This window comes from Bos javanicus, chromosome 20 (genome assembly GCF_032452875.1).
Source record: "Bos javanicus breed banteng chromosome 20, ARS-OSU_banteng_1.0, whole genome shotgun sequence".
NCBI classification, from domain to species: domain Eukaryota; kingdom Metazoa; phylum Chordata; class Mammalia; order Artiodactyla; family Bovidae; genus Bos; species Bos javanicus.
Window position 1 is genome coordinate 23,125,115 of NC_083887.1, and position 27,828 is coordinate 23,152,942.

At 38.4% G+C, this 27,828-nt stretch overlaps 1 protein-coding gene and 1 pseudogene across 3 annotated transcripts in view; both read left to right on the plus strand.

Moving 5' to 3' along the window:
- Positions 1-18,903, plus strand: part of IL6ST (interleukin 6 cytokine family signal transducer) — a 61,357-nt gene extending 42,454 nt beyond the window's left edge. For all 3 annotated transcript variants that reach the window (XM_061393497.1, XM_061393498.1, XM_061393495.1), the window contains 9 exons: positions 304-386; positions 1,038-1,248; positions 1,815-1,997; positions 4,394-4,495; positions 4,682-4,828; positions 5,110-5,250; positions 10,067-10,163; positions 13,471-13,552; positions 14,480-18,903. In XM_061393497.1, coding sequence (XP_061249481.1) covers positions 304-386; positions 1,038-1,248; positions 1,815-1,997; positions 4,394-4,495; positions 4,682-4,828; positions 5,110-5,250; positions 10,067-10,163; positions 13,471-13,552; positions 14,480-15,217 — 1,784 coding nt within the window. In that variant the 3' untranslated portion in view covers positions 15,218-18,903. The remainder of the gene's footprint in view (positions 1-303; positions 387-1,037; positions 1,249-1,814; positions 1,998-4,393; positions 4,496-4,681; positions 4,829-5,109; positions 5,251-10,066; positions 10,164-13,470; positions 13,553-14,479) is intronic.
- LOC133233568 (GTP-binding nuclear protein Ran-like) lies at positions 5,259-10,060 on the plus strand (annotated as a pseudogene).
- Positions 18,904-27,828: the final 8,925 nt, after the last annotated feature.

The following is a 27,828-nucleotide window of genomic DNA, read 5'->3' on the forward strand; positions in this document are numbered from 1 at the left end:
TTAGCAATAAGAAAGTGATGCATCTTTGGTTATTGCTTAGGATATATTTGTACCTTCACAGTTTTAAGATTACTAAAGAATTGCAATATAATCTAAATTGTCAAGCTATCACCCTGATTAAAGGTGTGAAGTCCAAGACATATGCTGAGGTGGGAAAATGCTGGTGTAAAGAAAGAAATAAAGACACCATATCATTGAAGGGCAAGAATATTAAAAATAAAGTAAGAGAATAATTTCTAGGATTTTAGCTTATCTTGTTATAATAGAAACTTTTATTTTAAAAATTTTATATCATTTCTTTAGGACCATCCAAGGCACCAAATTTCTGGTATAAGATAGAGCCGTCTCATGCTCACGGCACTAGATCTATACAACTCAAATGGAAGGTAAGAAAAAAATATTGACTGTATCCTTTTATCTCATATAAATATATTTTATATGGTATCATGGATGGGGCTTAATTTTTGGTATCAAATAGTATTTGATAACTTTAATAAAAATGCAAAGCTTTATGTATACTAAAAAAAAAAGGTTCATAAACTGCCAGTGATACCTCATAGATATTTCAGCATCATTCTGTGAAAGTTCTATAAGGGGCCTGTGTTTTATCGAACTTTCCTCAGTGCCTCATAAAAAATAATTAACATTTGGGGTAGTCAGAATGTATGCTGGTAATAGGAAATAAAGTTGTTGTGCACTCCATAAATGGTCATGAGTGGATCATGCTAAAATAAGGTAGAAAGAAAAATATTCAGACTTAAAATAGTTTAGGCCAGCATACCATCAGTGAAGAATTGTATCAAGAACTAATAGCTAACAGAATGGTGCTACTTTCCCTCTTTGCTGAAGCCATGCTTTTACTCTTCATTCGATGTGAAGTAGTTTCCCTTTAGTAGTGAGTTCAAAGTAAGGTTGCCAGCCCCTTGCAATTAAATATTCAGAGATTTGACATAATAGAATTTGTGAACATGAAGAAAAACATTACCTTTATTCAAGATTTATGAAATATGTTTTAAAAGTAAATTGTTTTATTACAGACATTGCCTCCTTTTGAAGCTAATGGAAAAATTTTGGATTATGAAGTGACTCTCACAAAGTGGAAATCACATTCACAAAATTACACAGTTAAAGACACAAAACTGACAGTAAACCTCACAAATGATCGCTACGTAGCAACTCTGACAGCAAGAAATCTTGTTGGCAAATCAGACGCGTCTGTTTTAACTATCCCTGCCTGGGATTTTCAAGGTTTGTCCCTAAGATGGAGCCTCACTTACGAATGGTAAAGGGTAGTTAGGTATGGACAGGACTCCTGTAAAAACATCAGTATCCTGAGACTATGTTCTCAGTATCTATGGTGGTTAAATTTTTAGAAATCAATCAGCAGCCAAACTGTTCCATCATTTTGTGGTTCACTTAAACTTTGCACTAAGCTACTTAGTTCGTTTAAGCATTTTATGATTGTCTTTTTAAAAAAATATATTTTTTAGGTTTGAGGAACCTATTATATACATTTAACTTAAATATATTGTTTTTCTGTAACTTTATCTGGAGCTTTCAAAGAAGAAGAAAATGCAACTTATATACACAAAATACTTGCAGAATTTTGGGAAAGGAATTAACGTTTGAAAATAAATTGACTGTTTATAAATTAGTGCTTTTATTCATGTAAATACAGTTTAATCTTATGTGCTACGAAAACGTGATAGCAAGATAGATCACATGGTTATAAAAATGAATGTAAAATGTTGGAACTTCAGAGTTTTAAATGTTCATTTATCATATCAGTATTCATACTTTGTTTTTTTTTAAAGCTACTCACCCCATAACCGATCTTAAAGCATTTCCCAAAGATAACGTGCTTTGGGTAGAATGGACTGCTCCAAACGAATCTGTAAACAGATACATACTTGAGTGGTGTGTGTTATCTGATAAATCGCCCTGTATCCCAGACTGGCAACAAGAAGATGGTGCTGTACATCGCACCTATTTAAGAGGTATATCTTGCTAGAAACACTTAAGTCGATGTCTTCTCTAGTTCTTTAGACAGATTTTTCTTGTACTTATTCTTTTCTGCTTTGTAGGCTTTGTGGTCCACTGAAAAGACTTCCAGTTTATCATTGTTACTTACTAGTTAACTCTTGTTTACTAGATTTGAGACTCTCAGCAAGTCACACTTATTAACCTCACTGAACTGCAGGGTCTGTCTATGGACTGCTACTGCTGCTAAGTCTCTTCAGTCGTGTCCGACTCTGTGCGACCCCATAGACGTAAGCCCACCAGGCTCCCCATCCCTGGGATTCTCCAGGCAAGAATACTGGAGTGGGTTGCCATTTCCTTCTCCAATGCTAAGCGGGGTTAATACTATCTTCTTGCAATACTCTCCTGTTGTTTTGATCATCAAAGGAATTCTCACAAAACTGTAAAGTAAGAAAAACACAAGGTAATCCAATCTCTGCTCCTAACTAGTATGTTCTCTATACCTGATTTAACTTCATCCTTTAATGAGAAAAATTTCCCTGAGCATATGGATGGCTTGTTAACTTTTTATAGCTGTTGAACAAGGGAAGCAGAATCAGAACTTAGATTTTCTTGTCTTTTAAACTGGAAGTACTGATGAAGGACAGAAAGTAAGCGCTCCAGTATGGATTGCTCTCATTGCAAGTTACTACTTTTCAAGTAGCTTTAAAGTGATAGAACAACTTTAAAAAGAAAACAAAGCACTCAGTTTGTATGTGTGTAAAGAGGATAACCATTAGAATTTAGCTACCATTTGCATTTAGCCACAGGAAAGGTGTTAAAAATATACTGTTTATATATAGCCATAAACAGCTTTATTCATAACATAGGCTGTTTGGCCCTCATTAACCCATTATTTTGAAGAAGGCAATGGCACCCCACTCCAGTACTCTTGCCTGGAAAATCCCATGAAACGGCAGAGCCTGGTAGGCTGCAGTCCATGGGGTCGCTAAGAGCCGGACACAACTGAGCGACTTCCCTTTCACTTTTCACTTTCACGCATTGGAGAAGGAAATGGCAACCCACTCCAGTGTTCTTGCCTGGAGAATCCCAGGGACGGGGAGCCTGGTGGGCTTCCATCTGTGGGGTCGCACAGAGTCGGACACGACTGAAGCGACTTAGCAGCAGCAGCAGCAACCCATTATTTAACGTATAATTTTACTAATCCCACTTGTCTAGTTTATCAGTCTTGTCCAAGTAAAAGCAAAGTAGAGCTAGAGAGGAAATAGATTGCTAATAACTGGACCATGGATGGCATACATGCTCAGTCATGTCGGACTCTGCGACCTCCTGGACTGTAGCACACCAGGCTCCTCTATCCATGGAATTCTCCAGGGTGGGTTGCCATTTCCTCCTCCAGCTCTTCCCCACCCTGGGACTGAACCCCCATCTCTTGCATCTCCTGCACTGGCAGGCAGATTCTTTACCGCTGGTGCCACCTGGGAAGCCCTAGCTGGACAGTAGCTGGACAATAGAGCAAAGGCTCTGGAGACCTTCAGTTTGTGCATGTATTCCCACAGAGCTCAGTAGGCCTGGTAAAACATCACTGTATAAGCAGAATATAAAAATTATCTTCCTGATAATATTGAATCATTAAGAAAATGACTCTGTTTATGAAGACAAAGAAGCATATATAACTTCATGAATAAACAGTTAAGGAAATGTAAGTTCCTGTTGAAGGTGTAAACTGCAGTTTATAAACAAAAATACATTTTTTTGTTGTTGTGTGCTAAAGACAGATTACTTTGTAAATTTGGAAAGATTATAAAGAAAGGAAGTATTTAAGATAATTTTTTCTTTTAAAATTCTGTTGTTGTGGGAAATAATACTTAATTCTCTTTTTCCCCAGTCACCGGTCCAACCACAGCCATTTGTGCTTTCCCTAGCTCTGATTAGTGACATCTTGCTCATAGGCAGTTCTCAATTAGGTAAAATGTACAACAATTGTCAAACTATAAGAAAGACCCATTTGATAAATCCTGAATATAAATGCAGTCATTTGTTACTTTTATTGACAGTATAAATATTTATTGCCAGTAAGTGAATAAAAATAACCTTTTATTTTCATAAATATTTACTCTGTTAAACTTGAATCTAGTACACAAAAGGCAATGTTTACTTAAAAAGTTGTAGTTTTAAAAGAAAGTTCAGTGGTAATCATTTCATAATGTAAGCAGATGTCAAATTATTATTTAGTATACCTGAAATTAACATTGTATATCAACTGTACTTCAATTTTAAAAACATAAATGAATAAATAAAAGAAAATTCAGTGGTCATGAAACTATAATGTAAAACTAAGCAATAGAGTTATTTTTTTTTTCATTATAAGGAAGAAAATCTTAATCTACTTAATCTACTATTCTTACTTTAGGAAACCTAGTAGAGAGCAAATGTTACTTGATAACAGTTACTCCAGTATATGATGATGGACCAGGAAGCCCCGAGCATATAAAGGCATACCTTAAACAAGCTGGTAAGTCCGGCCCTACTTTCTTTGAAAAACCATTGCATTTTGTACTGACAAAGACATTTTTGCTTTTTAAATAAGGGTATGTCTCATTATGTTCAAATAATTCCATGATAATGAAATTTTACCAAGTTCTAATGGTTTACTAAATTCTTATGCTTTTCAGTTAGTAAATACCTTATTCTGTTTCAGCACCTTCCAGAGGACCTACTGTTCGGACAAAAAAAGTGGGGAAAAATGAAGCTGTCTTAGAGTGGGACCACCTTCCTATTGATGTTCAGAATGGATTTATCAGAAATTATACTATATTTTATAGAACCGTCATTGGAAATGAAATCGGTAATAAAGCTATATCAGTTATTAAGAATCAGGTGTTTTTTCTTAGGCTTTTAAATACTAATTTAAGTCGTCTTGTGTTTTTTACATCTTAATGTAGCATTTTATGCTCAGAAAAGAGATACGTGAAAATATTCTTTATGGTTGCCTTCATGATCCTACTAAAAATACATTGTTTTCTAGTGAAATATGGTTTGATTCCTTTTTCGTACTCTCCCAATGTCAAATATAGGCCAAACCATGCAAGAGTAGTTGGTTAAAGTGCACTTACTGCTTTCTTCCAGCTGTGAATGTGGATTCTTCCCACACAGAATACACACTGTCCTCTTTGACTAGTGACACTCTGTACATGGTACGAATGGCAGCCTACACAGATGAAGGTGGAAAGGATGGTCCAGAATTCACTTTTACTACACCAAAGTTTGGTAAGGAATAATCATGCTTGAGTTTTCCTTTTTTGTCTTTTCTTTTAAAAATTTAATAACACTAAAAATGGGCTTAACTTACATGCTAAAATTTTGTTTAAAGTGCATCTTTGCTGCTAAGTCACTTGAGTCGTGTCCGACTCTGTGCAACCCCATAGTCGGCAGCCCACCAGGCTCCCCTGTCCCTGGGATTCTCCAGGCAAGAACACTGGAGTGGGTTGCCATTTCCTTCTCCAGTGCATGAAAGTGAAAAGTGAAAGGGAAGTCGCTCAGTTGTGTCTGACCCTCAGCGACCCCATGGACTGCAGCCTACCAGGCTCCTCCGCCCATGGGATTTTCCAGGCAAGAGTACTGGAGTGGGGTGCCATCGCCTTCTCTTTGGATTCATATAAATGATGTGTTCATAAAATTTTTGTTTTGTTGTTTGGTTATTTCTTTAAACTACAGAAAATTTTTTCCATACTTTGCTGTTGTTCCTTCAACTGCTTCTAATTTCACCTGTACTCTATAAATCCCAAAATAATTTGTTTATCTTTCTAAATGGGTTCATTTTTTTCACTGGCAAAACTTGGGTATGGTCTCACTTAGTCAGACAGGCATGGAGACGCTTCTGGAAGTAGCATCGCGTTGGCTGCCCAAGGAGAACCCCAAGTTCAAACCTGTATTGGTTGGTGATGGTGGTACTGGAAAAACTACATTCGTGAAACGTCATCTGACTGGTGAATTTGAGACGTATATAGCTACCTTGGGTGTTGAGGTCCATCATCTTGTGTTCCATACCAACAGAGGACTGATTAAGTTCAGTGTATGGGATATAGCTGGTCAGGAGAAATTTGGTGGACTGAGAGATGGCTATTATATACAGGGTCAGTGTGCCATTATAATGTTTGATGTAACATCAAGAGTTACTTACAAGAATGTGCCTAGCTGGCATAGAGATCTGGTATGTGTGTGTGAGAACATCCCAGTTGTGTGTGTGGCAACAAACTGGATATTAAGGACAGAAGGTTAAGGCAAAGTCAGTTGTCTTCCACCGAAAGAAGAATCTTCAGTACTATGACATTTCTGCCAAAAGTAACTACAACTTTGAAAAGCCCTTCCTCTGGCTTGCTAGATAATTGATCGGAGACACCAACTTGGAGTTTGTCACCATGCCTGCTCTTGCCCCGCCAGCGGTGGTCATGGACCCAGCCTTGGCAGCACAGTACAAGCGCGATTTAGAGGTTGCTCACGCGACTGCTCTCCCAGATGAAAGTGCTGACCTGTGAGAAAGTGAAGCTGGGCCCAGCGTCGGAAGTCTAGTTATATAGGCAGCTGTCCTGTAACGTCACTGGTGCAGCGTGTTTGCCACTTTATTACGTAGCTAAGCAGAACATGTGCTTAATCTTTGTTGCTGAAGGAGATGGATGGGCTTTGGAATGAATGTGGCTGTTTAAAAAAAAAGCTTCATTTTTTGGACCTGTGTATTTAGGCGTTTTGGAACACAGTTGTTTCCTCCTTGAGTTTCAAATATAAGACTGCTGTAGTCACGTGACTATATTGAGAGGTGGAATCTTGTTTGTTACTGTCATTCCCACTCCTTTTTATTTAGAATCAGGATAAAGTTGTATTTCAACTATTTTAAAAAACTTGGGTATAGTCTCTTCTCTTGTTCTTCCTTTAATGGGCAGGTTGCCTGGAGAATTCCATGGACAGAGGAGCCTGGCGGGCTACAGTCCATGGCAAAGAGTTGGACACGACTGAGCACCTAACACACAGGCTGTAAAGACTAATCCATGCTTGCAGTCTCATTTCCGTACCTCCAGCTCAGTTTTTAACCTGCTGAAACCAGATTCCCACCCACCTACCACTCCACTGAAGCCTCTCTGCTGTCACACGTGGAAGACCTCTTATTCGTCCTGTCCAGTGCATGCTTTTTAGTCATCTTCTTTCCCTACACTTGCCAACATTTGATCCTTCCTATTGGCCTGTTCATCCTTGAAACAGTCTCTTCCCTTGGTTTATTTTTCTAATAGCACTCTCCTGAGTCTCCTCCTCGTGTGGTACTTTTTTCTTGGTCTCCTTTTCTGCTCTTTTAAATGTTCTGTATTCTCCAGAGCTCTGTTCTTGGCACTGTTTTCTTATCTTCCATTTCAGAGTCCCTGTTTAAGACTTCAGCCACCCTCTCTGCTCTTCCCAAACAGGTTTCTTTGTTCCATGTCACAGCTCTTTGCCAAACCCAGAAGTTTAGGGTTAGTTGTAGTAAATGTCTTCATCTCTTTTTTTCACTTACATAAACTAAAGTTCAGTTGCTCATGCTTTCAAATACTGCTTGTGCATGCCCTTTTATAATCTCTTTCTTTGACCCTAAACTTCATTTTCCCCGCCTTTATGTCTTTTCCCAGTACATTCCCCTATACCTTTTCTTGTTCTGGCTATTCCTGTGGCCTCCCTCGGAGAAAGCAATGGCACCCCACTCCAGTACTCTTGCCTGGAAAATCCCATGGACGGAAGAGCCTGGTGGACTGCAGTCCATGGGGTCACTTAGAATCAGACACGACTGAGCAACTTCCCTTTCACTTTTCACTTTCATGCATTGGAGAAGGAAATGGCAACCCACTCCAGTGTTCTTGCTTGGCGAATCCCAGGGATGGCAGAGCCTGGTGGGCTGCCGTCTATGGGGTTGCACAGAGTCGGACACGACTGAAGTGACTTAGCAGCAGCAGCAGTGGCCTCCTACAGCAGACTTAAAATGCATTCTTTCCTGTAACTACTACATTTTGAATCATTATTAAATTACCTTATTTTATTGTAATTGTTTTTGTCATATCCAAGCACCAACACAGTGAATGATAAATAGTAAGCTCCATATTCCTTGTTGGTTGAATGTTTGCTGCATGAGCAGGTAAGTGGATAAGTGACTACTACATAAGATAGATATTGAAAGATCCTGAGCTTTTCTGTGATGGCCAATAATGAATATAGTCTATGGGATAAGATTTGTGGTGACATGGTTGTAGAATATATATGTAACAAATATAGGTTTCCACCTCTAACCAGAAGTTGAGCATTCCTCTGAAACCTTTTATAAGCCAAAATGGTTTAGAGCAGAGTATCTCTCACCTTTTGCAAGTTTGCATTATGCCATTTCATTTTCATGAAAGACCTACATTAAATACAGTAACAAGCTTTTTTTATAAATTTATTTTTGTTAGCAAAAACAATGTAATTTATGAAAAACGCTTTTTAGTATATTAGTGTAAGTCTTTTGTGAAAGTGAAGTGGTAAAATGGGAACTTTCTTAAAGTGGGGGCATACCTGTAATATTTGAAATAAAACTTTGTGCCATGATCTTTAGAAAAATAAAAGTAATTAACTTTAAAAATGTATGCTGTTAACAAAAGTAGTGTTCATTATAAGGAATTTAGACAATAAAGTAAAATACAAAGACGAAGAAAAATCACTCCTAATCCCTCATCCAAAATAATCTTCTAACATATTTATATATCCTCCTAGTCTTTTCTATGCATACATTTTTTCCCAAAACTGAGATCATACTTAATATTGCTTCATCCACTTTTCCCTCTGACCTATTGTTTTATGGATCCATTATACCTACTTCACATGGCTTTGACTTTGCCCTCAAGGACCATATAGCTTAGTTGAAGAAATAAAGTATAAGTAAACAATACAGAGAGCCATTTGAGCCATGCTGCTAGTAAATAGAGCAAGAATTTAAAGATACTGGTAGTTGGAAGTTTCACCTTCAAAGATTTTTGTGGAGAAGACAGCACTTGAGCTTTGAAGTTAAGATGTGGACAGATAGGAAGAAGGAGGCATCCTGGAGCACCGTGAGCGAAAGGCCCAAGGCGTGGCAGCTGAGAAGGAAGTTCAGCACCAGTAAAGGACAGGTCTGCCTGGATTTGATGTGTCGTGTGCATGAGAATCTTCACATTCAGGAATTAATATTCTCCAACCTATAGTTTATTCCTCTGATTGCTCAGTTCCTGTTATGCTTCACAGAATGTAAAGTTACTTACAAAGGGATATGTGTGGTGGGAACGTAAGACTGAGTAATGTGTAGCTGTCGTACTACTTGGATACATTTCTCCTGTAAAAGACTAATTGAAGGAGGGTTGGAGGAGTTTACCAGAAACAACCAAATCATTAAAAAATCTCTAATATAAATTCTCCCAATTAGCGGTTCATTTGATTACTAAGCTCTCTTTCAGATTCAAAGAGGGTATTTAGGAATCTGAGGCTTGCTGCTTTTTAGATGATGATATTCTTACTTCTGCCACTCCTTGTGCCTGTTAAGGTTCTCCTAAAATTCTTACCCTATATCAGTAAATAACAATTAAAAATTTTACCTGAATTTTACATTTTTATTCCTTATAGAAAGTTACATTTGTAGTTCAGTTATTGAAATCATTTAGAGCTTTTCCAATTTTGCTCCTAGAACTCAAAAGTAAGTTTTGCTAAGATTCTGCTGAGTGCAGATGATAAATGTAATAAATAGTTAGGTTTGAAAACTCTTACCAGGTATATTATTTATCCAATAAACTGAACTAATCCATTTATTCCCCCAGCCAACTTCTATTTTATGTATACTTTGTGGTCAGGTTACCATGACCTAAGGCATAAGCAACTAGGGTATGATTTACCAAGGGAGAGGGGTGGGAAGAGAGAAACACCTGTAAGTTTGAAAAGGTTGTAAAAAGAAAAAAAAGGATGGTATTTCATCTTTTCAACAGTAATCTGGTTGGAAAGTTGCATTATTTGTCCGTAGCATATGTGTCAACAATTATTTTCCTTCTTTCCACTTTTTGTTTTTTAGCTCAAGGAGAAATTGAAGCTATTGTTGTACCTGTTTGCTTAGCATTCCTATTGACAACCCTTTTGGGAGTTTTATTCTGCTTTAATAAGCGAGACCTGTAAGTACCCTTGTTCATATTTTTGCATTTTCCCCCACTTCTGTTGACCTATAATTTACATTAAGTGAAATTCATCCATTTGAAGTGAACAGTTTGATGAATTTTTGTAGCTGTATGTAGATATTTAACTACCACCACACTTAGGATGGAGAACATTTCCATCACCCTGGAAACTTCCTCTTTCTGTTTTGTAGTCTGTCCTCTCCCTTAGCCCCTGGCCCCAGCAGTCAACCATGTGTGGTCGTATTTTTGCCTTTTCTAGGATTTCACATATATAGGAATCAAGTAGCATGTAATTTTTTGTGTATGATGTCTTTCACTTGACTTTTTTGAGATTTATCCATATTGTTGCATATACTAATATTTTTCTTCTTTTTATTCCTGAATAGTATTCTATAGTATGGAAAGATCAAAATTTGTTAACCCATACATCTGTTATGAAAATTTAAGTTGTTTCTTTGATTTTTGGCTATTATGAGCATTCACATACATATCTTTGTGTAGGCATAGATTATCATTTATCTTGAGTCAATATTTAGCTGTGGGATTGCTGGATCATATAATCCAGGATTACTGGATGCATATTTAACTTTATAAGAAACTGTCAAACTGTTTTTCAAAGTGGCCATATCATCTTGTATTCCCACCAGCAATGTGAAAAGTTCCATTTGCTCGATATCATCCCCAGTTCTTGGTACTGTCAAGGTTTTTAATTTTAACCATTCTTTCTCAGGGGTTTATAGTGCTATCTCAGTGTGACTGTAACTTCTGTTTCCCTGAGGACTAGTAATAGATATTTTCATGTGCTACCTTACATCTTCTTTTGTGATATGTCTTGAAATCTTCTGCCCATTTTTAAATTGGGTGATTTGTTCATATTGTGCTTTAAGAGTTCTTTATATATCTTGTTACAAACTTTTTGTCACAAATGTTTTGCAAATTCTGGACTGTGGCTTGCCTTTTTGGTTTCTTAACTGTGACTTCAGAAAAGCAAAAGTGTTTAATTTTGATCAAGTCCATTTTGTTAGGGTTTTTATTTTTTAATGGTTGTTGATTTTATGTCCTTTTTATGAAATCTTTGCTTAACCAAGTGTCACAAATATGTTCTCCTATGTTTTCCTCTAGAAATTTAATGATTTTAACCCTATGCTGTGATCTTTTTAGAATAAATTTCTGTGCACGGTGTGAAGTCAGAGTCAAAGAATTTTTTCCATGGATATCTAGTCATTCCAGCATTATTTATTAAAAAGACTGTCTTTTCCTGTTGAATTGTCTTCAGCCTGTACCAAAATCAATTATTCTTATAAGTCTAGATCTATTTGTGGACTCTTAACCCTGTTCCTTTGTTATATATGTCTATATGTCTGTTGGTGCTGATACCACATGGTCTTGATTTATTATAGCTCTGCAATAAGACTGGGTGGCAGAATTCCTCCAGTTTTTTTTTTTTTTTTCCAAAATTATTTTTTCTAGCTTCTTTGCCTTTTCATATAAAATTATCAGCTTATAAATTTCCTTTAAAAATCTGTTAGAATTTTTAGTGGAATTTTATTGAATCTCTACATCAGTTTAGGGGGAAATGCAGTGTGAACATGAGTTCAAATGTTCATGAGTCACATACATCTTTCAGTACATGAACATGGTACATTTCTTGTTTCCTTTTGCAATGTTTCTCAGTCTTCAGGCTGTGTTAAATTTATTCCTTCCTAACTTTTTTTTATGCTATTATAAATGGAATTTACATGTTTTTATTTTCTAGTTGTTCATTGCTGGTATATTGAAAATTGATCCTTTTAAGCATATTAATCTTATATACTGAGATCTTGATAAATTTATTGTAGTCACTTTTTAGATTCCATAGGACTTTCTGCATATACAGTCATGCTGCCTGCAAGTAAAGATGGTTATTCCAGTCTTTATACTTTTAGTTATTTTTCTTATTCTACTGGCTAAGACCTTCAGTAAGTACAATGTTGAATAGAAGTGTTAAGAGCCAGCATATTCCCATTCTTCCCAATCTTAGGGGAAAGAGCATTCACTCTTAACACTATTGCATGTTATATTAGCTCTAAGTTGAGGAAGTTCTTATATTTCTGTTTTGCTAAGAGTTTTTGTCATGAATGGGTATTTAATTCTGTCAAATGCTTTTTCTGCATCTGTCGAGATGAGCTTATGATTTTTTTTTTCCTTTTATAAATATGGTGAATTTTATCATTGATTTTCAGATGTTATATCTTGCATTCCTTGGAATTTGCAGGATTCGGTGTGTTAACAGTTTTTGTATTTTTATGTTAAAAAGTGGCATTGACTTGTCCTTTTTTTGTGGTGTCATTGTTTAATTTTGGATTCAGGGTAATACTGATTATCTCATCAAATGAATGCCCTCTTAATTAGTACATATTACCTCAATTTTCTGGGAGAGTTTGTGTAGGGTTTGTATTATTTCCTCTTTAAATGTCTAATGGAATTCACAAGTGAAGCTGTCTGGGGCTGCTCTTTTCTTTGTAGGGAGATTTTTAATTACAAATTGAATTTCTTATAAGTATAGGGCTATTGACGTTTTCTTTTCCAGTCTGTTTCAGTAATTGGTGACTTTCAAGGAATTCTTTTTTTTTGGTTAGTCAATTTATTTAGGTTGTTAACTCTATTGCTTTTTCTGTTATGTCCAGATTTCATAGTTGTTCCTGCTGGACAATCTGTTAGGATCTTACTACTCATCTTTATTTTTTATTTGAACTTATTCTCAAGATGACTCATTTCCTGTGTACTTATATACACTTGTGAACGTCTGATGTTGTGCTCGGGACTATATTAAACATATTTAAATAGGTTTTTGATGAAGGATATCTTGAATTAATTATTTTTCTGTTAGCCTTTTCTTCCTTGTGAAAAATCATATTATTTTATCTTATACCAGTGTGATAATTTATCATTGTCGGAATTATTTTGGTTGGAAATTGAACATTTTGGGGGTTTTGTTTTGCAGAGAAGGTGTGCCACAATGTTTTGTACCCCTGGCTAAAGTTTTTAAGTGGTTTTTATTGCAGAATTTGATTTCAGAGATTTTAAAAAATTGAATACTGATTACCAGCTTTAGTCATAAACAAACAGTTTTTCTTTAAGGATAAAGATTCAGATCCTTATGCATTTTTAAATAGTATTTTATTCTATTGGTTACAAGAAAAATGTTTTTGTTAGCTTTGGAGTACAGTAGGTATTTTTTGTTTAGTTGGTTTTATTCTTAAGATTTAAATGATCACGTTTATTACAAGCGGTTCTCCATAAGCAGTATTTCTTTCCTCTCCAGAATTAAAAAACACATCTGGCCTAATGTTCCAGATCCTTCAAAGAGTCATATTGCCCAGTGGTCACCTCACACACCTCCAAGGGTAAGATAAAATGTTTCTGACTACTTAGAATACACGCACATATTGGGATATATTTGTAGAGTTTAAGCAAAAAATAATCGGGCTGAATTGAAAAGTAAATGAAAATAAAATAGTACATAAATTAGAATTTTAGTCAAAATTAAAAATAGTACTTGCATATTCTAGGAGTTTATTATCACCATAGCATATTTGTCTTTATATTCCTAATTCTATTTAGTATACATTAAAAATATTTGACTGAACTTGTAAGTTGAAAGCCTAGTGTTTTAATACAGCTATGTTAAGCATTTTAGATTGTATATTAAAATCAAATTTAAAGGCTGTGATTTTAATATGATTAAATGACTTCTGGAAGCCTATAATAAATTTCTTAAATTTCCTTAAAGGGAAGATTGTTTGTATTTTTTACTTCTGACAGTCCTTCATAACCTATGAAACTTGAGTTTGATTTTTCTTAACGTTTTCTTCATTCTTCTATCCAGTTAATCCTAGGCTGCCTAGACTAGGAATGAAATATTACTTCTGGACTTTTGTTACTGTTGTTCAGTCCCTAAGTCGTATCCGACTCTCTGCGACCCCATGGACTGCAGCACACTAGGCTTCCCTGTCCTTCACTGTCTCCTGGGGTTTGCTCAAATTTATGTCCGTTGAGTTGGTTAGTTCATAAAAACGTAACACCCCAACAATATTGATTTGGAATTCTGAGGAAATACAGTCTAATTCTTACCTTCTAGACAAATTTCACAAAATCCATGATTCAAGTAGTTAGCAGTGACTTAGTGATATAGATTATCTTTGCACTATTAAGTTACTGAGAAGTTTCAGAGATGCATTTTGTGACTTTAACTAATATGTTAGATATAATTATTTCAGATTTTCTAAATGAATGTGTACCATAGGTAATAATTCATTTTCTGTCTTTCTTAGCATTTTAATTCAAAAGATCAAATGTATCCAGATGGCAATTTCACTGATGTAAGTGTTGTGGAAATAGAAGCAAATGACAAAAAGCCTTTCCCAGAGGATCTAAAGTCTTTGGACCTATTCAAGAAAGAAAAAGTTAATACTGAAGGACACAGTAGTGGTATTGGAGGGTCTTCATGCATGTCATCTTCTAGGCCAAGCATTTCCAGCAGTGATGAAAATGAATCTGCACAGAACACTTCAAGCACTGTCCAATATTCCACAGTGGTTCACAGTGGCTATAGACACCAGGTACCATCAGTCCAAGTCTTCTCAAGATCTGAGTCCACCCAGCCCTTGTTAGATTCTGAAGAACGGCCAGAAGATTTACAGCTGGTAGATAATGTAGATGGCAGTGATGGCATTCTGCCCAGGCAGCGGTATTTCAAGCAAAACTGCAGTCAACATGAAACCAGTCCAGATATTTCGCATTTTGAAAGGTCACAGCAAGTTTCCTCAGTCAATGAAGAAGATTTTGTTAGACTTAAACAGCAGCAGATTTCAGATCATATTTCACAACCCTATGGATCTGGGAAAATGAAAATGTTTCAGGAAGTTCCTGCAGTGGATGCTTTTGGTCCAGGCATTGAGGGACAAGTAGAGAGATTTGAAACAGTTGGGATGGAGGATGCAGTTGATGAAGGAATGCCTAAAAGTTACTTACCACAGACTGTGAGACGAGGTGGCTACATGCCTCAGTGAAAGACAGTTCCTGTTACATCTTCAGAAGTACCTGTAAAGTAAAGCTAAAAATACTTTATCTGTGATTTCAGATCTTCACTCGCTGAAGATGGTCATTTGCCCTTAAGGACAAGAATGTACTGTCCTGCCACATGGGCTTTTTCCATCCCAGTATATCTGGGATTCAATTTTAAGCACTACATAAACTGACTTCATCCTCTGAATAGCTGACTGACTTTGTGCTGTTTCAGGATGTTTGCACTGAAGAAAAACAAAGCTTATCTAAAATTTATAAAGTGAAACTTTTTGTTTTGCTGTCTAGAAAACAGAGGGTATTTAAATTAAAGCTAGTCATAAACAGCTATACTGATTTTAATGAGAATAGTCATTGAATATCAAATCTTAGGGAGAGAATTAACAAAAATTAGAGGAGCAAGGTCTTAGACTCTCTACTTTAGCTGACAACATAATTTAAAAAGAATCCAGATGATGCAGCTAATACGAGCCCAGCTTTTGTTGTCTGCCAGAAAAAATTCAGGTCATTTATAATCATACCAACAAGTAAAATATTAGTCCTCTTCCATTGGTAGTGACACTGCCAGTTGCTGGAGAAAAGGAATTCTGTTTTAACACAGCAAACTAAAAATATCAATTTTTGAATATTAGACAATCAATAATTAAGTAAGTTTTCAAACATTTGCTTTCTATTGTTATTGACAGCCTTTGAAGATACACTTCACAAACTCAGCAGAGTGTCTGGATAAGAGCTAGGAATGAATATGACAAACTATCTCAAACATTCTATACCTGTATATAAACTTTATTGACCCTTCTTTTTAAGACATCAGAGAATTTGGTTGATTAAGCACTTTATACAATATATCTTCACCTTAAAATGTGTTTTGACTTAATACACTGTTTTTCAGTAGGCCAAGATTGAGTTTGTTTTTTTCCCTAGTAGGTATCTAAAGCAGACTAATAAGTTATAGGACTTGGGCGATACTCACCAAAACAAAACACCACCCCCAAAATGTACATATTGATCTTAGTAAGTATCACAGTTAGCAAATACCCTTATTGTAGAGGCACTTAATGAAGAGATAGTATTTAATGTCTGCCAGTCCTGAGGTAGGTGGAACTTAGTTCCACACGATGATTTAGGAATATTTTAAACCTCTTCCCATATGTTCTGTTCTTCAGGGGGAAAGTGATTGAGCCTCCAGAGTTTAGTGCTAAACTCACTTTCACATTCATGTTATCCTCTACCCACCACCTTTGACAAGGAGGCAGGGCTAAAACCAGGGGCTGAGTAAGAAGAAATAGATCATGTATTGACTACTGCTATCAAGTAAGTTTGTTTCTCTGCCATATTTAAGATACAGAAGCCAGGGCAACTGAAAATATTTGCAGAGGTTATTGAAGAATAAAAGGTTGAGGAAATTTAGTGCACATTTACAGATGAGATGTGAGTCTACTCATTACTCTCTCATCAGTATTGTTCACAGTGGATTTCCTGTTATGCTTTATCCTTTGTATTCTTGCCTAACACTTCACAGAGTTCTTTCACATATATGCTCTTTGTGAGACAGAGCAGATGCTATATTCTGATATATCCAGTTCTTCTTTAGGCAAAACCAACAAGAGATTGGTAGACTGTCAGAATTATGAGGAAAAGTAGGGACAGACCCCAAACTCACACTCTACAAGGTAATAGCACCACCACCATTTAAGTTGGCCATCAAAGGCTGGTCCCTATCAGGAAAGGATTGGTCTTGCTAAATGTCAACAAATTTATATCTACTACATTTTTTTTATTTCCTCAAAATAAGTAGTCATGTTGTTATAACCATGTTTAGCTCTGACCTTCCTCCTAACAAATAGCAGTGTTGTGAAGAACATTTTAGTGTAATGATTATACATAGCGGGAGGGAAGTTATAAAATGTGAACTCACGATCTAAAGGAATGAGAACAGTTATTTAAGAAAGGACATCATTATAAGTAGATTTGATGTTGAAACTTAACATACAACATGGTGCAGTGAGTGAATGCCCTCTAACCACAAAAGCACTTTAGGCATATTAAATGGATGTTTGGATACTGTGCAAAAATTCATTCAGGAAATATTTATATACGTCTTTGCCCCAAAAGAGAAAAGCAGTCATGAAACTTGATCTAAGTACAAAATTACTTTCATAAGGCATGTTGTAGAAGAATCTGTTTTGATACATGTGAATTATACTTTAGGTCGGCAGAGAAATTAGGTTAATTTATGTGAAAATTAGACTGTGTTTAAGATAGTGGGTTTATTACTCATTAAATATCTAGTATCCAAAAGTTTGATGCAGTTACCCTCTTGTAAGATTAAAATAATAATCAAGAATATGTTACATTTGTTGTTACTGTAATTTGATTATTCATTACTGGTGTCTTTGATATCTTACCCTCATCCTTCATAAAGGCACGATGCTAAATAACTCTTGGAAAACTATCAGATTTCAAACCTACTAAAACCTTACAGTTTAATCCTTTTTTTAACATGGATCATTCATCGCTGGGGAATATACCCAACACATGAGCAGAAACAGGGAAAAGGCAGAGTCATTCACGTGTGTTGTGTTCACGTGTGCTCTTCACCTAGTTGTTCAAGTTCAGCCTTTTTCTTTGATGAGAGATTTTTTTTTTAACATGTGAAGTCATCCAGTGACCCTAGTTTATTGTGAAAACATTTATTTATGAAAATTCACATTGGAAGTAGAACATCTAAAATAGCTCTATAAATATCAATCAAACAAGTTTTAAAAAGATGTCTTTTTTCTGCTCACATAGTTAAGTAGTTAAATAATCATGACATAAATTTAGAAGTAGAATAATTATATAGTAGCATTCCCTAAAATATTTCTGTTAACTGGCATGTATTGACTAACTATAAATCAAGTAGGAAAGCTCTTCCTCTATTCCATTATATTCCACATCAATCTCTTCCTCTGGTGTCAAGAACAAATTTCTGTACCTTACACTTCTGTTTGTTGAGATGGGTAAAATGTCAACATAATAAGCTACATAAAACTTAAAAGTTCAGTTGTTTAAAAATATTGGGATAACTTTGTTGTAGGTTGTGTTTGATTCTGTTGCCCTCTAAGATTACTTTAAAAAGTTTTTTGCACTTTTTTTGTAAACTAAAAGAATATGAAGCCATACAATGGCAATATATTAGGTTTAAGAAATTTTAAACCAGCAAACTTAACAGCCTAGTTCTTTAGACTGGTCCTTGATAGCAGTTCCTTTCAGGCTATTTATAAGCAGAATTTAGATGCAAGTCAAAACTTTCCAAATCCAAATACTGATCTTTGGAGTTAATCTATTTTTTTTTCATTGTATATTCTACTTGTATGTGTATTCACATGATATTCTAATATACATTGCATTAAAAATGAAAAGGTGGCTCTGGATGAGCCCATTTGTTACATATTTGTTCCTAAATTTTTAAAGGCTTTTTGTAGTTAAAGCAGGTTAGTTTAACTTAATTACCCAGTTCTTTACACTTCATAGATCATGATGAAAGTGCATTTGAGGCCAATAGTGGTAGATGTTACAGACCTTTTATCCCTTAAACATAAGCTTTGACAATGATAACTACATATTTCAAATGCTATTACATGAATATCAAAATGTGACATGTCAGAAATAAAGGGATAATTTAAAGGTGGATATTTGACATTTCTTTAGTCTTAGTATATATATATATGTTGAATAGTATACTCTAAAAATAAGTGTGCAATTTGCTAGTACTGCAATACAGCTATGTCTCCTCTTTATACCTGGCTATGTCCCATTTAATTATAAGTGCAATCCTTTCAAGTTCACTTGCTCTTTTACCTTGACCTACTCTAATTTCATATAGAAGGCTTGTCTAGAAAGAGTAGTGTGTATTTTTACTTTTGCAGAATGAATTGCATGTGCAAATCGTAACCACAGCTGTTGTTTTTATGTTGACATAACTAAATGTTCTCTCGTATATCAGCTCTAATCCTTTAAGTAAATGTAATAAATTCTTACTCAAATTTTTTCTGGGTGTGGTCACTACCATTTGATGTCATTACACATAATATTTAAGGTAATTTTATCATTATTGGTGTTGAGGCTTTGTGTAAGCTTGGTGCTTTTGGAGAGTTCTGTGGCTTCTGAATTCCTCATTTAACATAATGGGTCAGGATTTAGAAGAAAATCAATACCCTACCTCAGCCTTAATAAATACAGAATAGACTTGGAGATGGCAAATTCATTTATGAGTTTTCTGGATTTACAAGATGATTTCTAGAATCCCAGCATCTCACCCCTCGTTGGATATTTTTCAGCGGGTTGCCCGTGGAAAGTACAGGTGCTGTGCTGCCTTGTGGCCTGCGTGTGCCCACACCCTCCTGGAGTCTTGTCACTGAGGCGTGAAGCCGATTGATCCAGCCCCACCACCGCTCCCCTGAGCTTGTTGGGTATAGTGTATAAAAGTACTACTTCCACCTAGAAGGAAATCTGAACTACTAGATTTCTGTAACTTCACATTGTGGTTTTATCTAAATATGCAGGGAGTGAAAAATCCACACACAAATTAACTTCATCCTTTCATACATATACTAGAGGTTGTAGAAATAGCATCTCAGCCTGGGGCTATGTGTTTGTGTAAATCTTTGGTTAGGTCTCTTACAGCATGACTTCTTTGTGATACTGCTTGTCTTATCCTAATTTATATTACGGGTGCAGTCCATCCTACTGCCAAAAAGGCATTCAGTTTTCCTGGCCCAGAGACAATTTTAACTTCTGGTTTAAATTTTATTCTTCTTAATATACAATCTTCCTTCAGTGCTTTCAAAATACAAACAAGAATAGTACAAACTGTGCTCTTAAATACATGTTTGCATTGCACGTGTGCTCAGTCATGTCCAACACTTTGTGACCCTATGGACTGTAGCCCTCGGGGCTCCTCTGTCCATGGGGATTCTCCAGACGAGAATACGAGAGTGGGTATCCATTCCCTTTTCCAGGGCATCTTCCTAACCCAGAGGTTGAACCCATGTCTCCTGCGTTGTTGGCAGATTCTTTAACCAAGAGAGCCTCCTGGGAAGCCCACATACATGTTCCATTGATGAGTCGCTAAGTCGTTTCCACCTCTGCAACCCCATGTACTGCAGCACACCAGGCTTCCCTGTCCTTTACATCTCCTAGAGTTTGCTTAAACTCAAGTTCATTGAGTCGGTGATGCCATCCAACCATCTCATCCTTTGTCACCCGCTTCTGCCATCAGTCTTTTCCAGCATTAGGGTCTTTTCCATGTTTCAGTTCAGTTCAGTTGCTCAGTCGTGTCCGACTCTGCGACCCCATGAATTGCGGTACGCCAGGCCTCCCTGTCCATCACCAACTCCCGGAGTCCACCCAAACCCATGTCCATTGTGTCGGCGATGCCATCCAACCACCTCATCCTCTGTCTTCCCCTTCTCCTCCTGCCCTCAATCTTTCCCAGCATTGGGGTCTTTTCAAATGAGTCAGCTCTTCACATCAGGTGGCCAAAGTATTGGAGTTTCAGCTTCAGCATGAGTCCCTCCAATGAACACCCAGGACTGATCTCCTTTAGGATGGATTGGTTGGATCTTGCAGTCCAAGGGACTCTCAAGAGTCTTCTAACACACCACAGTTCAAAAGCATCAATTCTTTGGCGCTCAGCTTTCTTCACAGTCCAATTGTCACATCCATATATGACCACTGGAAAAACCATACCCTTGACTAGACGGACCTTTGTTGGCAAAGTAATGTCTCTGCTTTTTAACATGCTGTCTAGGTTGGTCATAACTTTGCTTCCAAGGAGCAAGCGTCTTTTAATTTCATGGCTGCAGTCACCATCCACAGTGATTTTGGAGTTCAGAAAAATAGTCAGCCACTGTTTCCACTGTTCCCCATCTATTTGCCATGAAGTAATGGGATTGGATGCCATGATCTTAGTTTTCTGAATGTTGAGCTTCAAGCCAACTTCTTCACTCTCTTCTTTCACTTTCATAGAGGCTCTTTAGTTCTTCACTTTCTGCCATAAGGGTGGTGTCATCTGCATATCTGAGGTTATTGATATTTCTCCCGGCAGTCTTGATTCCAGCTTTTGCTTCTTCCAGCCCAGCATTTCTCATGATGTACTCTGCATATAAGTTAAATAAGCAGGGTGACAATATACAGCCTTGACATACTCCTTTTCCTATTTGGAACCAGTCTCTTGTTCCACGTCCAGTTCTAACTGTTGCTTCCTGACCTGTATACAGGTTTCTCAAGAGGCAGGTCAGGTGGTCTGGTATTCCCATCTCTTTCAGAATTTTCCACAGTTTATTGTGATCCACACAGTCAAAGGCTTTGGCATAGTCAATAAAGCAGAAATATGTGTTTTTCTGAAACTCTCTTGCTTTGTCCAAGATCCAGTGGATGTTGGCAATTTTAATCTCTGGTTCCTCTGCCTTTTCTAAAACCAGCTTGAACATCTGGATGTTCACGGTTCACATATTGCTGAAGCCTGGCTTGGAGAATTTTGAGCATTACTTAACTAGCGTGTGAGATGAGTGCAGTTGTGTGGTAGTTTGAGCATTCTTTGGTATTACCTTTCTTTGGGATTGGAATGAAAACGGACCTTTTCCAGTCCTGTGGCCACTGCTGAGTTTTCCAGATTTCCACGTTTAAGTCTAGATAAACATGGTCTTGCTACTCAATAGAGTATAGAAGAGAAGGAGGCAAGGAGACCTGAGATAGAGAAGGAAGTGGAGAAGCAAAGGGAAGCATGTAGTGATTCCAGGTCAATGGGCTTCCCTGGGGGCTCAGACAGTAAAGAATTCACCTGCAATGCAGAAGACCTGGGTTCAGTCCCTGGGTTGGGAAGATCCCCTGGAGGAGGGCATAGCAACCCACTCCAGTATTCTTGCCTGGAGAATGCCCATGGACAGAGGAGCCTTGAGGGCTGCAAGTCCATGGAGTTGGAGAGTCGGACAGGACTGAGAGACAGCACAGCACAGCCTCTTTTCTGTGCTCCTCCTCACCAGAGGGGACACCCACATGCTTTCCCTCTGGGTGTGCATCTCTGCGTTACCTGTCTTAATTTCTCTGTGTGCTCTCCCACTTGTTGTGCTATGTTTCTAAAAGTAAACTTTGTATAATATCTGCATTTACAGTTTGCCTCAGTGGTAAATGCATTTTTCACTGGGGCAAAGATCCAGGGAAAACTAGCTTCTGGCCTCTAGCTTTTGTTGGTCTGATGGCTAGGATTCCTGGCTTTGTTGTTATTCAGTCTCTTAAGTCGTGTCCAACTCTTTACAATGTCATGGACCACAGCACACCAGGCTTCTCTGTCCTTCACTGTCTCCCAGAGTTTGCTCAAACTTAGATCCATTGAGTCAGTGATGCCATCCAACTGTTGGAATAGTGTATAATTTCCTCGGTTCTGTCTTGCCTCAACGAAGATTTGAAATGGTGAACCAGTGTGACAGCTCAGTTACACCTCAGAGTTCATTCAATAAACAAAGGATAGTACACTCTTGAGGCATGAGGGCAGGCCGACCCCAAAGGAGAGGTCTCAAGCCATCTTGGCTCCCCATTTCTTTATACGTTTTTTTCTCCTCCCCAACCCCTTTGCCCCCGCACATGCTATGCAAATGAGGGCTAGCCAGGAAGTGGGCATGTTTGTTTCATCTGAGGTTCTCACTCCGGTCTGTGGATTTTTCCTTTGTTCCCTTTTCGAGGGCTTTTCTGCTTTTAGACACCACTATTTTGGACTCCTTTTTCCTATTCTAACTACCTAACACAACCATCTCACTGTCACCCCCTTCTTGTCTTGCCCTCAATCTTTCCCAGCATCAGGGTTATTTCCAATGAGTCGACCCTTCACATAAGTGGCCAAAGTATTGGAGCTTCAGCTTTAGCATTAGTCCTTCCAATGAATATTCAGCATTGATTTCCTTCAGGATTGACTGGTTTGATCAACAAATTGACTGGTTTGTCCCTTGCTGTCCAAGGAACACTCAAGAGTCTACTCCAGCACCACAGTTTGAAAGCATCAATTCTGACGCTCTTTAGCCTTCTTTAGAATCCAAATCTCACATCCCTACGTGACTACTGGAAAAACCATAGTTCCAATTATACGAACTTTTGTCGGCAAAGTGATGTCCGTGCTTTTAAATATGCTGTCTAGGTTTGTCATGACTTTTCTTTCAAGGCGCAAGTGTCTGAATTTCTTGACTGCAGTCACTGTCCACAGCGCTGTTCCCATCTCTAAGAATTTTCCTCAGTTTGTTGTGATCCACACAAAGACTTTAGTGTAGTCAATGAAGCAGAAGTAGATGTTTTTCTGGAATTCCCTTGCTTTTACTATGATCCATCAGATGTTGCCAATTTGATCTCTGGTTCCTCTGTTTTTCTAAGTCCAGAGCTTCCATCTGGAAGTTCTTGGTTCACATACTATTAAACTCTAGCTTGAAAGATTTTGAGCGTTACCTTGCTAGCATGTGAAACTAGTGCAATTGTGCGGTAGTTTGAACATACTTTGGCATTGCCTTTCTTTGGGATTGGAATGAAAACTGTCCTTTTCCAGTCCTGTGGCCACTGCTGAGTTTTCCAAATTTGCTGACATTTTGAGTGCAGCACTTTCACAGCATCATCTTTTAGGATTTGAAATAGCTCAGCTGGGATTCCATCATCTCCACTAGCTACTTTGTTGCTCAGTCATGTCTGACTCTTTGTGACCCCGTGGACTGTAGCCCACCAGGCTCCTCTGTCCATGGGGATTCTCTAGGCAAGCATACTGGAATGGGGATGTTCCCAGCCAAGGGATTGAACCCAGGTATTCTGCATTGCAGGCGGATTCATTACCAACTGAGCCACCAGGGAAGCCCTTGTTCATAGTAATGCTTCATAATGCCCACTTGACTTCACACTCCAGGTTGTCTGACTCTAGGCGATTGATCGCACCATCATAGTTATCCAGGTTATGAAGACCTTTTTTGTACAGTTCTGTGGATTCTTGCCACCGCTTCTTAATATTTTCTGCTTCTGCTAGGTCCTTGCTATTCTTGTCCTTTATTGTGTATGTCTTTGCATGAAATGTTCTGTGGTATCTCGAGTTTTCTTGAAGAGATCTCTAGTCCTTCCTATTCTACTATTTTCCTCTTTCTTTGCATTGTTCACTTAAGAAGGGTTTCTTATCTCTCTTGACTGTTCTCTGGAACTCTGCATTCAGTTGGGTATATATTTACCTTTCTCCTTTGCCTTTCACTTCTCTTCTTTTCTCAGCTATTTATCTTCTCAAAGGCCTCTTCAGACCCCTTTTGCCTTCTTGAATTTCTTTGATGGTTTTGGTACTGCCTCCTGTACTGTGTTGTGAGCCTTCTTCCATAATTCTTCAGGTGTTCTGTCTACCACATCTAATCCTTGAATCTGTTTATCACCTCCACTGAATAATGATAAAGGATTCGATTTAGGTCATACCTGATGGCCTATGGTTTACACTACTTAATTCAATTTAAGCCTGAATTTTGTAATAAGGAGTTCATGATCAGAGCCACAGTCGGCTCCAGGTCTTGTTTTTGCTGACTGCATAGAGCTTCTCCATCTTTGACTGCAAAGAATATAATCAATCTGATTTCAGTATTGACCATCTGTTGATGTCCATGTGTAGAGTCTTCTCTTGTGTTGTTGGAAGAGGGTGTTTGCTATGACTGTGTGTTCTCTTGGCAAAACTCTGTTAGTTGTTACCCTGCCTCACTTTGTACTCCAAGGCCAAACTTACCTATTACTCCAGGTATCTCTTGACTTCCTACATTTGCATTCCAATCCCCTATGATAAAAAGGACATTTTTTTTTTTTTTTTGGTGTTAGTTCTAGAAGGTCTTGGAGGTCTTCATAGAACTGTTCAACTTCAGCTTCTTTAGCATTAGTGGTTGGAGCATAGACTTGGATTACTGTGATGTTGAATGGTTTGCCTTGGAAATGAACCGAGATCATTCTGTCATTTTTGAGACTTCACCCAAGTACTGCATTTCAGACTCTTCTTGACTATGAGGACTATTCCATTTCTTCTAAGGGATTCTTGCCCACAGTAGTAGATATAATGGCCATCTGATTTAAATTTACCCATTTCCAGTCCGTTTTAGTTTGCTGATTCCTAAAATGTCAATGTTCACTCTTGCCATCTCCTGCTTGATAACCTCTGATTTACCTTGATTTATGGACCTGACATTCCAGGTTCCTATGCAGTATTGTTCTGTACAGCATTGGACTTCCACTATCAGACACATCCAGAGCTGGGTGTCTTTTCTGCTTTGGACCAGCCTCTTCTTTCTTTCTGGAGCTATCTCTCTGCTCTTGCCCAGTAGCATATTGGACAACTACCAAGCTGGGGGAGCTCATCTTCTGGCGTCAAATCTTTTTGCTTTTTCATACTGTTCATGGGGTTCTTGAGCCAAGGATGAGCTGTGCTGTGCTAAGTCACTTCAGTCGTGTCTGACTCTGTGCAATACTATGGAAGAGCCCACAGTGCTCTTCATTCCATGGGATTCTCCAGGCAAGATATTGGGGTGGGTTGCCATTTCCTTCTCCAGGGGATCTTCCCGACCCACGGATCCTCTTAATTCCCTGACCTGCGTTGTCTTAAGTCTCCTGAATTGGCAAGGTGGGTTCTTTACCACTAGAGCTGCCTGAGAAGCCTAGCACTATTCATGGGGTTCTCAAGGCAAGGATACTGAAGTCACTTGCCATTCCTTTCTCCGGAGGACCACGTTTTGTCAGAACTCCCCACCATGACCCATCCATCTTCAGTGGCCCTGCATGGCATGGCTCATAGCTTCACTGAGCTACACAAGGCTGTGATCCATGTGATCATGTTGGTTCACTTTCTCTGATTGTGGTTTTCATGTTCAGGCTGCTTCAGTTCAATTCCTGGTCAGGGAATTAAGATCTCACTTCACACCACTGCTTACGGCTGCCTTGTGGAGATCACCCTCAGCACGCGCATTTGCTCTAGCCACACGTAGAAAGACCTAAGAGAGAAGTAAAGGCGTCCCTCCTTCCCAAGCATGATGCCTGTTAACACAGCTTCTGCATTCTCACTGTGCATGCTTAGTCTCTCAGTCATGTCCGACTTTTTGTGACCGCATGGACTGTAGCCCACCAGGCTCGTCTGTCCATAAGGATTCTGCAGTCAAGAATACTGGAGTGGGTTGCCATGCCTTCCTTCAGGAGATCTTCCCAACCCAGGGATCAAAACCAGGTCTCCCACATTGCAGATAGATTCTTTACCATCTGAGCCACCAGCGAAGCCCATGCAGTCTCATTACTGTATTAAAAAAACAACGGTGGAACCTGACAACTGCAGCCAGTGGCCAAAAGATCTAGGGGAGGGCATTTTTCCTGAGTGCTCGGATCACACTCCTGTGCTGGTTGGTTCTGCCATGAACTTCACATGTCTGCTGCTAAGCACAGGTACCACCTCCCAGCCTAACCTCTTCAGAGGCCTTTTTTGCAAAGTGGTTTTCCAGCTGTACCTGCCCAACTGCAGCTAATCCACTAGAGGGCAGCATTGGCAGCAGGAAGGGCCCACTGAGGTCCTGCTGCTGCTGCTGCTGCTGCTAAGTCGCTTCAGTCGTGTCCGACTCTGTGCGACCCCATAGACGGCAGCCCACCAGGCTCCCCCATCCCTGGGATGCTCCAGGCAAGAACACTGGAGTGGGTTGCCATTTCCTTCTCCAATGCATGAAAGTGAAAAGTGAAAGTGAAATCGCTCAGTCGTGTCCAACTCCTAGCAACCCCATGGACTGCAGCCTACCAGACTCCTCCGCCCATGGGATTCGCCAGGCAAGAGTACTGCTGCTCCAACCAAAAGGTCGACATTTGCTTTCCAGGCTTCATCTTCTGATCCTGTTTTTCCAGCTTCAGACAGCCTACTCTCCAGGTATACACTCGCTAGTTACCAGACCTTATTGTGTTTCTTCCTATCTCCTGGCCCATGCATATAATTTCTTCTAAAATGGTCTCCTGGCCACAATCCATAGCTCAGCTGGAAAATTCTTACCTCATTTCAGTTCAGTCACTCAGTCGTGTCCGACTCTTTGTGACCCCAGGGACTAAAGCATGCCAGGCCTCCCTGTCCATCACCAATTTCCAGAGTTCACTCAAACTCATGTCCATGGAGTTGGTGATGCCATCCAACCACTTCATCCTCTGTCGTCATCCCCTTCTCCTCCCACCTTCAATCTTTCCCAGCATCAGGGTCTTTTCAAATGAGTCTGCTTTTCACATCAGGTGGTCAAAGTATTGGAGTTTCAGCTTCAGCTTCAGTCCTTCCAATGAATATTCAGGACTGATCTCCTTTAGGATGGACTGGTTGGATCTCCTTGCAGTCCAAGGGACTCTCGAGTCTTCCAACACCACAGTTCAAAAGCATCAATTCTTCGGCACTCAGCTTTCTTTATAGTCCAACTCTCACATCCATACATGACTACTGGAAAAACCATAGCCTTGACTAGACGGACCTTTGTTGGCAAAGTAATGTCTCTGCTTTTTAATATGCTGTCCAGGTTAGTCATAATTTTCTTTCCAAGCAGCAAATGTCTTTTAATTTCAT